We start from the raw sequence: 17495 nt of genomic DNA on the forward strand, positions 1-17495 counted from the left end.
TCTATGGCTATGACTTAGATTTTAAATCTGTTTCCCATTTGACTCACCGACACAGTTCTTTCCACTCGTGTCAGACTCATAACCGATGTTACAAATGCAGCGGTAGCTTCCTCTCAGATTCTCACAGATACCGTTCTGACAGATGTCAGGGTCCAGTGCACACTCATTGATGTCTGCAAGAGAGCATGAATTACACACATTGAATTAAGTGGATGTTTCAGAACAGCACATCATCATTCCTGAACAACACACTCACCTCTACCATCAGTTGTGATGCCAATACCACTGCTGCACACAGCCTGGAACTCCGCTGAATGGTGCAGGATAAGAAACACACATGTTTTTGGTAAGTAATTTGCCACACTTCTTTTCAAAAGCTGAAAATTTTTTTTGAAACAGATCAAATATGTCACCTGAGTTCCTGGAGGGACAAGGATTGCATGGTTCACCGAAGCCATGCTCTGGATTAGCACAGCAGCACTCAGACTTGGTCACTGCACCAGGGAATGGCCGTGAGCATGTACCCATCTTTATGGCGCCATAGCAGGTGGTTCTCATGTGTGTGTCCACACACACTCTCCCGTCCACATCAATAGCCAGGCCCGGGGGGCACTCACAGCGGAAGGAGCCCTCAGAGTTGATGCAGCGGCCGTTCATGCATATTCCAGGTGTGAGACACTCGTCTATGTCTAATGGGGAGAGGGAGCACAGAGTCCACGTCATACGTCTGCTTCAGTTTATGAGCTTAGGCAGATGTGTGTACAGATGGTGCATTTCAGTACCCACTTTTAAATGAGGATACCTCGGGAGATAATTTCAGACATGGACTAGCAAATCATTAAATCATTTCCTTTACATCAATCTAATGCTCTTTCTGTAAACATCCGTTTGTGGAGCGTTAGCTGGGCTGATGTACGAGTATTTGGGTTATGCACCTGTGAGTCTGTGCAATGGTGTGACTTAAATGGACTGTCAGCTGCTCTCACAGCTATAACATAGAAAATATCTCTTTGTCTGTTTTCACCTAATGTTTCAAAAAGTCTGACTTCAGAAACAAAGAAAGGGGATAAAATGAACACCACATCAGTCATCACTGCTTGACTCATGACATCAGGTCTATGTCTGTGCCTCATTAATCATTAATACCTGTGCAGTATCGTCCATTTGGTGCCAGAGAAAAGCCCGGTTTGCAGATGCACTTGAAGCTGCCATCCTCGTTGATACACATCCCGTTGAGACACATGTTAGTGGTGGCACACTCATCATGGTCTGGAGGAGGTCAAAGAGGGAAAAGAAGTGAGGCCCAGTTCATCAAAGTGAGAGTTTGTGTGCAGGTCAATGTGTTTTCTGTGCTGGCTCCTCACCAATGCAGTTCTTCCCATCAGGAGTGAGCTCAAAGCCGGCGTTGCAGACACACTGAAAGCTTCCCTCTGTGTTTACACAGCGGCCGTTGCGACACATCACTCCGTTCATAATACACTCATCAATGTCTGAGGTGAAGAGAGTGGGCACAGGGGGAGAGGGGGACAGTTTATGTACTGAAAAGTGCCTATGAGGAAATGCAGCCACAGCATCATAGTTTCATGCATCGGACAGACTCACCAATGCAGGCTTGTTTGGACAGAGTTCCCTGGTAACCCTCATGGCACTTGCAGTGGTAGGATCCAGGTGTGTTGACACAGTCTCCATTAGTGCATGGTTTACTCACACACTCATCCACATCTGCAGAGATGTAAAAATGTAAAAAGTCCGAGTACAGGAAAGGGAATGCACTTGAAACACACTGAAGCACCTTTTCTGCAAGGATTAACCTGATGAAAAGTTCCCTAAACCAACAGAAGATGGCAGTGCAGTGCATGCAAATAACTGTGGGGCCGTCTCATGGTTACTGTATCTGCCTGAGGGGCTGAGGGAGGTTACTGAGAGCTGACACATTCATATGCTGTAGAGTTGATATGTCTTACCGATGCATTCCCCTCGAACATCCTGTCTGTAGCCCATGTTGCATTCGCAGCGGTAGCTCGTGGGTGTGGGAATGCAGCGTCCGTTCAGACACAGGTTGGTGAAATGTTTGCACACATCAATACTGTCGTTCACAGACACAGTGCCTAAGAAAAAAGAAAAACGGATCAATATCACGTATCAACACAGCTTTCTTATTAAATCAACATTTCAGTCCTGAGAAACACTCACGTATACTCGGGTGCGTCAGAAGGCCGCCTCCATTGCCTCCAAAGCCTCCTCCGTTACCTCCAAAGCCTCCCCCGTTTCCTCCAAAGCCGCCTCCTCCTCCTCCGTTGCCATTACCATTGGGCGCACTGGGAAACTTGAATCCATAGTTGAAGCCGTTGCCGTTGGTGTTGGGGAATTGTCCGTTGGGGTAGCCATGAGGCAGACCTTGGGGAACGCCTACAATACACAAGCGCCTGAACTCATCTGAAACGGAAGCAGATTACAGAGCGAGTTAGTGAATGCACTTTATAAATCAGTCACCTAACTGCAAAAGTTGTCAGATTTGCTTTGACTTTGAGTGAAGCCTGAATGGAGAAAATTGCAAAACCACAAACTCCTCTCGTACTTGCAAGCAGTAGCAGTATCTCCCCAGTGTGTTTTTTCTCATGTGTGTTCCCATATGAATATATTTATGTGTGCAAATATCTCGGAGTGTTCAGCACTGTGTTGTCTGTATGTATGTTTTCACTTCATTTGACAATAACAATGAATCAAACACACATCTTATTTTGGCGGTGCCAGCAAGTGAAGATCAGTAACAGATCAGCTATGGATCATAAGGTCTCACGCAGAGGAAGAGTGCTCTGAATTCCTGCTTGACAGAGGAGACGATGGCTCATTATCTCCGTGAAAATCTTTCCCATCTTTCTCTGTTTAGTTTGCACTCATGACATCATGCTCATCAGTCAGAGTGGGGGCTCTTCCCTCTCTGTCTCACACACACACAGCTTTCTCTAATGGCCCAAACCCTGTTGAATGTTACTGGGTTAAACTCATTTGGCTTGTGAAACATTCATGCATGTGTGGCTTTATTTACTGCATGAGCTCACGCCAAGACTTAGACAAAGTCATGAGGATAGCGCCAGGTTTGTGTCAGCGGAGAACGAAGGCAATTGATGTTCTGTCCTGATTTAAATCCATCACTTTATTTGGGATCAGTTAGGGCACACATTGTTAAAACCATGTGTTTTTGTCAACAACTCAAACTCTTGGATCTGCTTGTAACTCTAATTCTGTTTATATTGCTTTCGTGTGTACTAACCAGATCCCCTGACGGGGCACATCTCAGGGATTTGTCCCAAAGCCCAGCAGCGTCCTGTGTCACAGCAGCACTGCATCTTGGTGAACTGGCCGGTCAGCTCTGCAGCACAGCGGCCGTTAGCCAGAGCGGAGAAACAGGTGCCCACACGCTGATCTGGAAGAAGAAGAAGATGAGATTAATTAAAGGTTAAAGTTTTCCTCACAACAGAAGTCAAATTTAACAGAAACAGGGCTTCAAAACAGCACAGCTTTCAACCATGTCTGACGGGGTATATGCTGAAATCCTGAGGTTAAATTCAATATCTTTTAAAACTTTTCTAAAAACCTTTTAAAAAATCTTAAGACATTTCAGACATAGTTTGCATTTTAACATTAATTAGATAAGCTGAGAAGGAATAATGCTTGAAAGAATAAATGAAACTAAAGGCAGGTTAATTGACATCCTCATTCCCACAACAAGTAACAGTCATTTAAGGTCAACTTGCAGAAAAAAACAAGAATTTTATTTCATCATTGTCAAAATTTAGGACATGTGCTTGAGATTGTGTTATTTGCTTTCCATCAGAGCCACATACCGACAGCTATTAAACTACTGTACTAACTGAGTTTGTTGTCACATTAGCCTACGGATATGCTGGGCTGCTAGCACTACATCTAGCCTGCACCTCACAAAAAATAGAACTTTGCTTGTTGTCAGGTTTCAAACAACAGCTCTACCTAACTGTACTGATAAATACCTCATCTCGTCACATTGTATCCAGTAAAAAAGTGATTTGAACAATGATAATTTGTTCCAAAACAACTGAGATCAGGGGAAGCTTTCTCTGAATGGTAAGAATCTAAGATCCCAGGTCCTCAAAAGTCTGAGACATTTTCTCAGGAGTCTTAAGAAACTATTATGATCTAGAGAGAAATATTTTGAGATGCTAAAGCTTTTTCTAGATCCACATGCTGGTCTGTGGTGAGTGTGATGAGCAGAATGATCGTCCAATCACCGGGTGTGGTTATTTTTGAAGGTTCAGACCCTGAAAACATTTTCCAACCAGATGGACTATTTCCTTGGCGGTTATATGGAACTGTCAGTCTGGTGTATCAGGTTAGTTTGTAGCAGTCCCAAGGATAAATATTCATGTATACTTTTGGAGCAATAAAATTTAATACCTCATAACATTCTGATTAAGACTTTTTAAGACTTTTTAAGGGCCTTAATTTTCCCACAACTGATTTATCAACTTATAATTCTTTTTATCCGCAGACACCATGTCTGAGGTTTTATGCAATGGTATTTCCGTTTTAGAATGCACTTTGATGAAAGATGATATGTGACACATCTGATGCTGCTTTTTGTAACTTAGAAGTAGTAGTCCTCTGTTTTAATGAGGGACAAAATCAGAGGAGAGGTGGAACATAGAGACAGACTTGATGCTATCCACCAGAGAGGGCGCTGAAATCTGTTTTTTTTTTTTTTTTTTGCTAGTTGATGCATCAGTGTTTGACTTAATGACTCAGGTAACAACTTCTTCCACCACTGACGCTGCATTTTGCGTGGTAAAAAAGTTACAGGTGATCACTACTCTGGAAAAAGTGTTGCGGTGAGTCACTGGGCTGGTCTTGCCAGAGAGGAAGCTTCTTTATGGGCAGGCAGTGCGAAAAGGTTGCCTGGGGTCTCAACTGACTGCAGGAATCTGAAGGGCCTCCAAAAGGGGGGTCTTATTTGTTACAGTTTTCCAGGTCAGGGTCAGTGGGGCAAGGAGAGGAGGCTGGGGTTCAAAGACCATGGATAAGGAGTAAATGGAGAAGAAGACGGGGGGGGGGTTCTGGATATTGAAGAAAAAAAAAACAGAGGAGGAAAAGGAAGATTTAGAGAGGGCAAACAACGCTTGTGAAGGGAACTTTGAGTGCATCTACAGAAAAAAAAAGAGGGCAGAGTGAAGGGGAGAGGAGGGAGGAGCACAAGTCGATTAACTCGCTAATGAGCCAGCAGTCTGGAATTAATCAGTTCCATGTGGAGCAATTCTTGCCAATTAGATACAACATGAGGGGCTGTGCTGAGTCTGGGAGCACATTCAGTACAGTACACACACATCCACATGTAATTACACACACACTAACACACATTTCCATAAAAACCCAGATGGTATTTGCACAAAACCTTTGTAACTAAACACTGATATACCTTTGCTAAACGCTCTTCATTAATTTAAAATACACAAATGTGAAGAGAAAATCATCCCAAAGGACTGACAGAGCTGGAGGCCAGGCGGAGTTGTGTGTGTGTGAGTGTGTCTGCGTGTGTGTGTGGGGGGGTCAGGGTTTGCTGATGAGGATGATGATGGCTTAAATTGGATCCAGACTGTGGTTTGCTCACTAGTGTTGCACCACTACACAGGCATATGCTTTCATTTGGTGAGGTGTTTTTACAGACTGAGTGACTGGACACGGCCTTTTTTTTCTTTCAAGCTTCCACCCTGTGACAGGGCATTACGCTGTGATTACTGTCAGCCCCCCCACTGCTCCCACTTGGCCCACTTCACCACAGTACAGCACATCCAGGGCCTATACACCTTCATGCAAATGGTAAACCCTGTAAGCGACCAGAAGCTGTACATCCTGCCTCTGAAACATGAAGGCAAGCGCGCAAGAACGCAGCCCTATAAAAATGACTTACTCTCTTTTATCACTTTGTGTCCTAGCCACAAAAAAGACACGATGGATCAGACAGTGTGGGAAGTTTAATCAAAGTGTGTCAGGAACATCAAGAGGAAACAAGCAGAGTTTATGATATCTGAGTTTCCAGGCCAGGACTTGTGTCTGTTATTTTGTATCACTAGACTAAAATATCTCAACATTTCTTGGATCCTTCCCAATCTAGTCTGGTTTTGTTTCAGTACACTTATCGTTTCTTCATCTCTTCCCAGTCTAGTCTTGTACAGTTTGGAAAAAGGACAGAGACGGAGGAAGGATGTATGGGGGTTATGTCTGGCACCTGTTTTATTTACTCCTTTTTTTCTGTCTTGTGCAGGCAGAGGGGAGCAGGACACAAGATTTGGATGTCAAGGAAAGGGCTAAAACAGATCTAAGAGCCAGAAGTCAAATAAAAAAAAGAAGATAGAGAAGGTCACTGTTTTTGAGCTGAGGAGTTTATTCAGAGAAAATAACAACAGCTGGGAGACATAAGAGGACAGAAGTTCCAAGATCATGCAAGTGTGTAAGAGAAACCGGAAAGGCTTTCCACCATGAATCACTGAACTGTAAGCTACTTTGGAGTGATTCACCCTCTACAAAAAGAGAACCCTGTCTCCTCCAGGAGCAAAGAAGAAAGAGGATGAGGGGAAAAAAAGACTCTCTTAAAAGCAGACATATGGGGAGCTTCTGGGTTTGGGTGATTAGAGCACGGTGTCACTGTGTGAGCCAAGCCACTAAGGCAGGAGCACATGATGATTCAGGTTGTCGTTTCTCCAGTTTTTCTCTTTTGAAATCCAGAATCCACTTTCTAAACGTCGGCAGCTTTCTCTCGAAATATCAATTTGAAACTCTGAAACTCTTTACTCTAGTTTCTCACTTCTTACTTTCTCAATAGTTTTTTTTCCCCTCTTACTACTCAAAGTATCCTTTAATCATCATTCTGTATTCATTTGTTTATTTTCTGTTGTGTATGTCTTGTCAGAAGCCTTCACAAACACCACATGGTCGAACTTAGGGGACATCCAAACTCTCTGCCTGGCAGAGGGCCCATCTCTGATGGTGTCCCAGGATGCCCCAGTGTGCGCTGACCCAGCGCACAATGCTGTGTGTATATACACACACTTACCCCTGTTTGGTGTGGAACAACTTCACTGACCCACACACCAGCTGCCCTAAAAGCCTCATCAAGCATTTAAGCACTAGCACTTTCAGCTTTTTTAGCTCCAGGTGAGGAATCCTTGCAGGCAGGTTTATCAGCCTGAAGAAAACCGTCAAGGGGAAGACTGAAAACCAGACACCAAACATCCCTCAGTGTTGCAGTGTTCTGGTTTATGCATACTTTAGGACTTGTTGTCCTCCCCTGCTGAGGTTATTGGTGCCATTTTTGTGTTTCTCTGTCTTCTGTTTCTTCTTTGTTTCCTCTAAACAACACCACATGCCGTTTAAACCAGAGCTGAGGGCTCCACCACATGACAGGCTAACTCACACACTGACTGTCAGTTCAGGTTTTACCCTGTTTATGCATGTGCAGCATGTGTGGGAGATTCTGGAAATTGTTCTCTGTGTTTTTGAACTTTTTCCTCTCAAACCTTTTTTTTCCACAATAAAAACAGAGACTCTTTATTTTCCACAGATCTCAGAGGTTCATTTTCAGGAACAGTAGTGGTTTTATTTTGCTAAGCCAGCTCTGAGCGGAGTGGACTGGGTCTGGGGCTCCGATGCTGATAGAGTGAAACAGGCCGACCCTGAGCTGTCAGTTTCCTGCTAAATCTTGAACTAATATATTAACACCTGGTTGTGTTTCAGTATGGCCGCTGCTAGGGATGAGGTTTGCAGGAATACATTAACACCTGGTAGTGTTTCATGGGACATGTCAGAGAAGTATGCACTGTAATGTGTGACAGAGTGCGTGTGCATGTGTGAGTGTGTGTGTGTTTTAAAAATGAGTCAGAGCACGGCTAAGATTAGAGTACATTAATGCTGTCAGGGCCAAAAAGTGCGTGCAAGTTTGTTTGTCTGTTGATGGCGACCACAGGTCTGTTGGCCAGCTTTGCTTTTAAGCTAGCCAGGGGGTGAGGAAATGGGCAAACGTAAGGGAAAGAGATGGTAGAAATGTGTTTGTGTATTCAGAGCCTCACCAACACATCTGGAGCCATCTGTGCTGGAGATGTAGCCTCGTGGACAGGTGCATACGTAGCTACCGGCAGTGTTGGTGCATTCTCCTCCATCACACACACCAGGGATGGTGCTGCATTCATCAATATCTGGAACACACAATCATACAGTTGTATCATTAACACAAAACCCACGCATCATCATCCCTTACAAGTTTTTTAAATATGGAAACACGCATCTGTAGCAGTACATGCACTGCCTGGCCAAAAAAAAGTTGTCCCCCCCAAAAAAAGGTCACACATTCTAATATTTCATTGGACTACCTTTAGCTTTGATTACAGCACGCACGTCTATGGCAATGCTTCGATAGGCTTCTGCAATGTCACAAGATTTATTTCCATCCAGTGTTGCATTCATTTTTCACCACAATCTTGCATTGATGATGGCAGAGTCTGACTGCTGTGCACATCCCAAAGATTCTCAATGGGTTAAGGTCTGGACTCCGTAGTGGCCAATCCATGTGTGAAAATGATGTCTCGTGCTCCCTGAACCACTCTTTTACAGTTTGAGCCCGACAAATCCTGTTATTGTCATCTTGGAGTATGGCCGTGCCATCAGGGAAGAAAAACTCCATTGATGGAATAACCTGGTCATTCAGTATATTCAGGTAGTCAGCTGACCTCATTCTGTGAGCACAGTGTTGCTGAACCTAGACCTGACCAACTGCAGCAACACCAGATCACAGCACTGCCCCACAGGCTTGTACAGTAGGCACTAGACATGATGGGTGATCACTTCATCTGCCTCTCTTCTTACCCATAGACTAAAAAATGGACGTCATCTTGCTCAGCAAGTGAGGTCACCAGGAAAACTGCTCCCCCTGGTGGCTGGCTGCAGTATAAGTCAAAATGTGCAGCTCTCCAGTCATTCCAGATGGGCTGTGGTCAAACTTAAAAAGATTAATACACTTCAGAAATGTTTCTCATGTCCGATTGTTGTAGTGATTTGAAGATATTATTTGGCTGCCTTGTATTCAAGTCCTCTTTTTTTGGAAAGGTTTCATTTTCAGTAGCTATAAGAGGTTAATAACGAGGTTTTACATCACGTTTAACGATGACTGACAGCTGCCATTCATGTGTATTTTTTTCAGGGATTGTAAAATATGTCGAGAGGTAGAGACAGGAAGTGATTAGACTCTTGACAGAGAAAAAAAATATTATTTTTGTCACCCGGCTCCACTCAGATTCTCCCAGAATCCCTCACAGTCTCTACTGCCCAGACTCTGGCTGCACTACTGCTTCAATGGCTGCGCCTGTGACGGGGTATTTTGGCTTCAAAACCGTACAATGGTAAATGGCGGAGCCACACTGCCCACTCTATATACAGTCTATGTTCTTACCCTGATGATCATCACTCTGGAATAGGGTCAATCTTGACTCATCAGACCACATGACCCCCTTCCATTGCTCTAGAGTCCAATCTTTATGCTCCCTAGCAAATTGAAGCCTTTTTTTCCGGTTAGCCTCACTGATTGCTGACTGACAGCGGTCAGACTCTACCATCAGCAATGCAAGACCTTTGTGAAAAATTACTCCAACAAATCTTTAGACATTGCAGAAGCATATCGAAACAGTGCCACAGCAAATGCGCGCTGTAATCAAAACTAAAGGTAGTCCAACGAAATATTAGAGTGTGTGACCATGTATTTTGGCGGAAGTTTTACTTTGCCAGGCAGTGTATTTCTTCCTGGAGAGAATTAAAAAATGATCCCTGTGGACCTGCAGTTTCACAATGTGGGAAAGCTTTCTTTTCTGGTTTTTAAGCCCAGCATGTGACTCACAACATGTGCAGGGTAGGAAGTCTCTGAAAGAATAAACCATGACGCTCTGCAGGAGTAAAACAGAAGCTGTACTAAACCAAAGACTGATTTCTACATGCACAACAGAGTGTAAAAACTTTATTTATTACATTTCAGATTAATCTTGTTTACAACGCAATGATTGGTCCAACTAAAAAAAAATAAAACAGTTTAAACACTTACAACAACATGAGGATTAGGTGTTTATGACAGGACTTAGTGTTTACTAAAACTTGTCTGTTAAACAATAGAAAGTTAGAAACTATTAAAGTTCTGGCACTGGATGCTTTGTCATATTTCATTCCTCTGTGTTTCTTCAGCTAGCATCTAAATTTATTGAGTTTAGCCAACTGGAGTTACCGAATAACCCTGCAATGTTAAAACACAACATGTAATTACTTAAACAGCGCAGCGTGAGTCTTAATAATTGGGTACAATCTGTGTCAACAGTTTTGTCCAATCAACAACGAGCATCTAAATGGAAACAAATAGCCTGACTAACAGAGAGAAACCTCCCCGGCTTCAGTGAATGAGCTGACCTAATTTTAACAGGTCTGACTCCGACATGGCGATGCCTGGGAGCACCTGGCTGCGTTCCCTGGCAGGGCCCACCTTGGGGTGGTGCGCTTTATGACGGCATTAAGTTGTATTATTTGGTGAGGTGGGGGCCCATTGCTCCATGACGAGAGGAACCCAAAGTGAAGTACCAGAAGGTATTGGGTTTTTATGATGTGTCACGCTTATTTATTCACATTTGTAATTACTGCACCACTGTGGGCACATTTACAGCAGCCCTATACCTTAAGTGGGGGAAGTGAAGGGGTGTAAGAGTTTGTCTTTCTTGGAGTGCAAACTAAAATGTGTGTTTTCGTGTGTTTGTGTCTATGTCTCAGTGTGAATGTGCACACTAATGCCTGTTGTGGGAGGCTGAACGGCTGTTCTTCCCCTGCTGACTTCAGTCTGACAGCCGCAGCAGAGGGCCCAGGTGAGGCTGCGAAGGCCCGGCCAAATAAACCTTGTGTCAGCAGTAGAAACAGCACGCCAGACATTACGCTCCACACAGACGTAGAACTCTGGGACTGAATGTGTGTACAGAAGGAAATGTGTGTCACCTGAATAAATGTCTGCTTCTGAATTTGCCAAGTAGGAACATGTAGAGGCACATCAAAATGTGAAAATTTCAGATATAGTGTGAGTGTAATTCAGCCAGTTTCTGATGTTTTTCCTTATCTACACACTAACGTGAGAAACTATGTGTGTACGTGTGTTAAGACTGAATCTGTGAGGGGCCACAAGTGCCAGAGCTACAGGGAGGACCATGTGTGTAATGAGAAAGTTTCCCTGCTGCTGTAAGTGTTCCTTTGTTCAGCACTAACAGCTGGTTTTAAGCCAAAAGGTTATATTTATGGAAGAGCAATGGAAGAAGAAGCAGGAATAGGAGGAGAAGGAGGTGAAAAGAAGAGACTGAGCTAAAAGCAGGCCATAAAACCAGGTGTCTATGGAGCCAAAAAGGATCAGACGCCCATGACGTCTTAATTACAGTTCATCTTAAATGCTCCAGAAAGCTCCCTCATTTCCCCATGAGAGCACAAGTGAGGCTGTTTGTTCATTATCGTAAAGTGCATTTCAGTAAAAACCATCAACCCCAAACGGACTCGCTCTGATTGTTCGGGAGATCTCACTAAACATGGAAACTTCGGCTTCCTGCTGCTCCATGACTCAAGATACTTGTTAACAAATGCTCTTTTGTTTTCGCCAAACTTCACCTCCTCTGACTCTGCATGGGACAAATGAAGGAACCGCTCGATGAGGACAGAGATAAATACTTAAATCAACAAACCCATGTCATTCACACAGAGAAATGATCCATAATTTTGAAAATTTGTCCAATGAATTGAGTCATTTAAACCTCCTCTGCCAAGCCTGTTTCTCTTTGTTGGGGTTGCTAAATGCTGAGGCCAGGTGTGAGCAGTCGAGACAGCAGCAGCTGAACAAGCAGAGCAGAAAACACCCTCTCAAAGCGTCACTCCCTGCCAAACATAAACATTTTTATACGTTTGTTGGTTTGTATTGAGTATCATCATCTTTAACTTTTGACCTGGAGAAATTCCAACAAACAATTTGCTTTTTCACCTAAATAGTCTCAATTATTATTCATTGCTGACAAGAGCCATCTGTTAAACCATCATAACAATCGATCATTTCTTGTTGTCAAGCTTGGAAACAACTGTTGGTTTCTACAATTTAATACTGAGAGAAACTGTTTTCCACTCTCTTTTCTGGCATGTTTTTAATGTAACATGTTTAAAAACCACCAGAAGGAATAACCAGGGATCAAATTCTAAAAAGTCACAGCTGTACTTGTGTTTTGACCACTGTCACCTTCACTAAACCAAATGTGCTAATTCTGTTAATCAAAACTGGAAAGGGCCTAAGAGAGTCTAATAGAAGTAAGAAATCTGTCAACCCTTACAAACCCTCAGGGTCTCTAAGAACCGGCTGTTTTTCTCTTCCTCCCCTGCTCCTCATCAATCAGAACATGATCACTATTTGTTTCAACTGAAACACACTGTAAGTGGAGTTTTTTGGGTGAAAAAGTCAAAAGTTTCAGGACTTTCCAAAAATGAGCTGTTCCTATGAGTCTGCTTTGTCCGACACCAGTGTTGAGTCAAGCGTGGTCTAACTTCCCAGCCCTTTCTCTGCTGTGTGCTGCTGAATGTAGCTCCATCATCCACACCCACGGGTCTTTCAGCATCTCTATGGGATCACTTGTTTTTTTATTACTGTAAGTCCTAAACTGTTGGTGGCGTTGACCCACAACCACAAGTTAAACTGATACTCTGGTGAATTAAGTGAAGTCATCCTTCCTTTACTTCTCCCGTAACTCACTGTGTCGAAAATCACAGTCATACATGCATGTGTCATGATTGTTGCCTCTGATGAACCTGAGGGGGAGGATGCTCATTTTAAGTAACTAAAAAATGCTGATAATCCCTCTGTATCTGGATTTAGATCGTAATTCTTACAGTTCAATAGCTTGTGCAGCCAAAGTCTTGCTCAGTAGAAATCATATCGTCTGGGCTGGAGAGCTTCAAGAGCTTTCTGTAATCCTCCCAAAAGACAAACAACTCATCGGCTGCAGTCCAACAGACAAAATCCCCACTTGGCTAACCATCACCCTCTTTAGCCCGGGCATTGTTTAAATTCCCCAAAATCAACGCATTGTAATGTGAGTCTACTCTGCGTGCGTGTCTATGCACACATATCCAGACTGTTTGAAGTCCGAACATGCTGTCACTTTTTTAAAAGCCCACAGCGAGTTGTCAACTGATCCCGCCAAACCCACAGTTATCATAAAGTGCACCAACCGTGACCGTCTCACCGTTAACTCAACAGAGTGCAACTCAAGCTCCACTGTCTGTCCTGTGTATTGGTCATATGTTATGCTGAACTATTTACAAGTGGGGCTGGTGTTTTGCAAATACCACTGTCCATTATTCAATCTTTCAAACCTATTTTTTTTTTTAAAGGAAACACTGAATGGTCGTAAATGATTGTTTTTATTTGCTTCATATCATTGAACTCAGAGGCTTGTTTTGGACCACAGTCATACAACTAAACATGCTATTTTGAAAGAACGTTGGGAATTTTAAATGATGGTTTCCAGTCTGTATGATTAATTAGCAGTGTTGGGAATAACAGTATTAAAAAATAAGGGTGTAATTGTTTTCCTGAAATGGGTAATCTGATTAATTACTACTCAAATATTTCAACACTGATACTGACAGTAAAATGTAGCGTGTTATTATGCACTTCCATAACAGCAGCTGTTATCCAACCTGGCTCACCCAGCCAGGCACAGGACAGGAGCTGCAAACAAAATGTGTTTATTTTGTCTGTTTGTCATTCTTTGGTGGAGTAGGTAGAGCACAATTTTATGTTAAACCAATCAGTCCCAGAGTTCAGGTAGGTGGGTGTAATTGGTTCAAACCTCAATGGGCTGGAAACAGCCACACAAGAAAACTAAACGCAACACTGGCCAATCCAGAGAGGTCTGTTAAATTAAAACTGGCAATTTCAGGATAGAAGTAAACGGGCTACTTCAAAGTCATTGATGTAAAAGGCAAGAACATTCATGTGATGGGTACATTATGCCCCTGAGCAAAACCATAGACTGTATAGAACATGGACGTAGTCTTGCTGACGTCACTCATCTGTTTCTGAAACAGAAAATGAAGCAGATCGGCTATAGCAGCCATATTGGTAGTGGCAAGGGCTTCGCGTACAGTCATAGGGCGCCTGTTGGTCATGTGACCCTCAGCTGTGCCTCTTATTAAGGGGGCTCACGATCTTAATATCCTCTGAACGGCCGAGTTCGAAAAAAATTCATCCCCCCATACAGTGGGTGCCGGTAGTAAAATTAGCAACTCAGACAGGAGACGTTTTTTAAACCAGGCTGTAAACAGGTTAATTTCTGCTTTGAAAATGTTTTTTTTTGGCTTGGTGTGTATGTGACTTCTGGTACTTCCGGAGCCAGCCCCTCGCGAACACTCGAGAAACAGCAGATTTTAGCACTTCTGCATTGTCTAATATTCTTAGACCGCAGATTGCTGCTTGTATTGAGCAGAACTCACTCAAAAATCCAAATTCTTTTACATATTTGGAGGTTCTCTTTGTTAAAAAAGTAACACAATAATTACTCTCTCTGGGAACTAATCACATGTATGAAGGAGTAATTCCCTTACTAATTCATTTAAATTTTGGGAGGACAGTAACTAGTAACTATAACTAATTACATCTTTAAAATAATTCACCCAACACTATAAATAAGATGGTAAATTTGGAAAGCGAAGCTTTAGTCCACCTTTGATTGGGACTGAAATTCTTTTAATTCACATTGTGAGGAACCTTTCCAACTTGCTTTACATTATTAATATTGAGTCACCTATTTTTCGAACACTACACTTACCTTCACATTTGTGGCTGGTTTCACTCTGACGGTGGCCGGCGGGGCATTTACACTCGTAGGATCCCACAGTGTTGACGCAGTTTCCTCCTGAACAAAGACCTGGCACTGCCTGGCACTCGTCCACATCTGAGAATGATGGTGACAGAAGAAGAGAGACAGAAGTTATAAAGGAGGATCTTATGATTACTAGTGTTGCATTTCATGTTTGTGATACTGCAAAAAACTCCAAAACACACACACTAGTGAGAAAAATGGAAATAATAAGTATTCACTATGTTCCAAAATGGAGCTCGTTTCTTACACACTTTCAGTCTCTAAATAATGGCTCTTAAATCATCTATTCTACTGGTAATGAGGTAAAAATGAGTCGTAATTTGGCACAGGCTGTGGTGTGTAAGACTACCTCCAGAAAGGCCATGTTTGAGCAGGAAATGGCTTCTTAAATGTACCTTTTCCCAGTATTCACTATGAGTCACTTTTACCAGTATCAGGGATATGTCAGTGGGCTGGATTCTGTGAAGAGCTGAGGATTTTCTGGGATATACTGACAAACACATGCACATACACACTGTGTCAGCTGCATTGTTAATGTAAGGCTTCACTTTCAAAGTGAACACATGTATACACCTGCATTCACGCACGCAAGACAGCAATAAAAGAGCTGTTTCTAATCACTTTTATATATTCAGCCTCTGCTTCTTTCCAATACTGCCTAAAATACTGCTGGTGTTGAGGAACTCTCAGAGCCAAAGGCTGAGAAAAAGAGAGAAAAAAAGACGTCTCGCAGCCAACTTCCTGATGTGGAGTCTGCACTCCTTACATTTGGATTCATGGTCAGGTGTGCTTTGTATGACTGCCAGCAAGACGTTGCTCTTGGCTCTCGCCTGATTAGGTATCTGTGGTGTGTGTGTGTGTGTGTGTGTGTGTGTGTGTGTGTGTGTAGAAAGTGAGGGTAGAAAGGACAAAAAAGACTCAGAGTCACACAGAGAGTAAGAGAGAAGGTATATGAGTCACAGAGGAATGAGTGATTGTCTCACACCGGCAAACCTCTAACATATGAGCAGCCAGACAGGAAGTTGTGGAGCTAAATACAAACCAGTGACTGATGCCAGATGTCCCACCTTTTTCAGTTACGCCTTACATAAACCATGCAGACTCTAGCTTAAAAGCTAGGCGGATTGGGTAAAGCTAATGAGATTCTCTGCCACCTACATGTGACATGTTTTAATGTGGGTAAAAAAATTCTCGTCGAGAAAAGTTAGAAATACAATTTTTAGATTAATCAGTCTTTACTTGAATATTATAACATACTTGAATTTCATTTCCTAAAAAATACAATTTGGATTTGCATGACGCACAGTGAGCATGAAAAGAGAAACCATCTTTGAGCACTCAAAAAAAAAAGCTGTTAGACCTTTTGAAAGTTTGACTTTTTTTGTCTTGGCTTGAGTTAAAGCTACAAAAATTCCTCCCTTGTTTGCGACACTGGACTGCAGAATGCTTAATCTGCACAAACAAAACAGGGCGGCTCCACCCATGTAGGGCTGAACGATTTTAGAAAATAATCTAATTGCGATTTTTTGGACCAATATTGCGATTTAGCATGGGATTGTTTTGGAAGTTGTTGATCTTCTACATTATTCACTTAACACAAGCAATAAACTTTTCTATAGTATGACCAACAAAACAAAGGATACTGTCATCATATCAACAAGTCTTTCCTGTAGGCTAGGCCTACATAAAATGAGCACTGCAGAACAAGAGGTCTGGTATGAATAATAATCTAAAAAATAAATATGAATCCTCTCTTATATCAATCTCACATTAGATAAAGTGCAGAAATGTAGACAAGACCAAATCTCTGGCTCAACCACTGAAATGTGTCAACATGTGCAAGCACTGTTTTATGAAATGAAAAAGAAACACTATGTGAATGTATATATTGAATGTATAATAATCTTACTGAGCTCTCGTCAGTAATAAAACACAAACTAAATTGCAGGAACTAAATAAAAACAAAGTTTTGGCTTAACCACTGAAATATGTCAACTTGAGGACTGCACTTTTAAAAACAATTTATTTATTTATTTTTTATAAATTGCAGCCTTTGCGATTTGAAAATTGCATTTTATTACATTGCGATGTCCGTTCAAATTCGATTCATTGTTCAGCCCTACACCCCTGTGAGCCCAAGTGAGGCTTATGCAATGAAACCAAACAGATCTAGCCCCCCCAAAATTCGTAATTAAAAATACTCTCGTCCACACGCAGCAAGCAAAATCGGTTGAGAAGTGCGGCTCGAGGCATGTAAAGCCCATATTTGGCAGTGTCTTTCAGACGTTGAGCCTGCGCCAGCCAATCAGAATGAGCCCCTGTCATTCAGCTGTGATGTTTGAAAACTGAAAACTCTGTATACAGGCGTTCTCACAGAAGTTTTCTAAAATATTCACTTTGGCCGGAGTTTTAAGAAAACACAGATTTTTCAGTGGCGTAAAGCTGCAAGTTTTGTGTGGATAACAGGTTTAAATGTATAAAAATATATGCTGTTTCCTAAATACCCAGCTACATGTGGACATGACCTTAATCTTAGCCAGA

At 42.4% G+C, this 17495-nt stretch overlaps 1 protein-coding gene across 1 annotated transcript in view; it reads right to left on the minus strand.

Annotated features, from left to right (window-relative positions):
- fbn2b (fibrillin 2b) overlaps positions 1–17495 on the minus strand; it is a 63537-nt gene that overhangs the window by 22709 nt on the left and 23333 nt on the right. The window contains exons 6-16 of the mRNA XM_074668861.1: positions 14901–15026; positions 8097–8222; positions 3275–3427; positions 2194–2436; positions 1965–2108; positions 1603–1722; positions 1365–1490; positions 1147–1269; positions 414–689; positions 257–310; positions 48–173 (exon numbers count right to left, since the gene is read on the minus strand). Of these exons, the coding sequence (XP_074524962.1) occupies positions 48–173; positions 257–310; positions 414–689; positions 1147–1269; positions 1365–1490; positions 1603–1722; positions 1965–2108; positions 2194–2436; positions 3275–3427; positions 8097–8222; positions 14901–15026 (1617 nt within the window). The remainder of the gene's footprint in view (positions 1–47; positions 174–256; positions 311–413; positions 690–1146; positions 1270–1364; positions 1491–1602; positions 1723–1964; positions 2109–2193; positions 2437–3274; positions 3428–8096; positions 8223–14900; positions 15027–17495) is intronic.

The sequence above is a fragment of the Halichoeres trimaculatus genome, unplaced genomic scaffold (genome assembly GCF_033239565.1).
Source record: "Halichoeres trimaculatus isolate MK-OKI-2021-1 unplaced genomic scaffold, fHalTri1.1 fHalTri1_scaffold_4, whole genome shotgun sequence".
In the NCBI taxonomy this organism is placed as follows: Eukaryota; Metazoa; Chordata; class Actinopteri; order Labriformes; family Labridae; genus Halichoeres; species Halichoeres trimaculatus.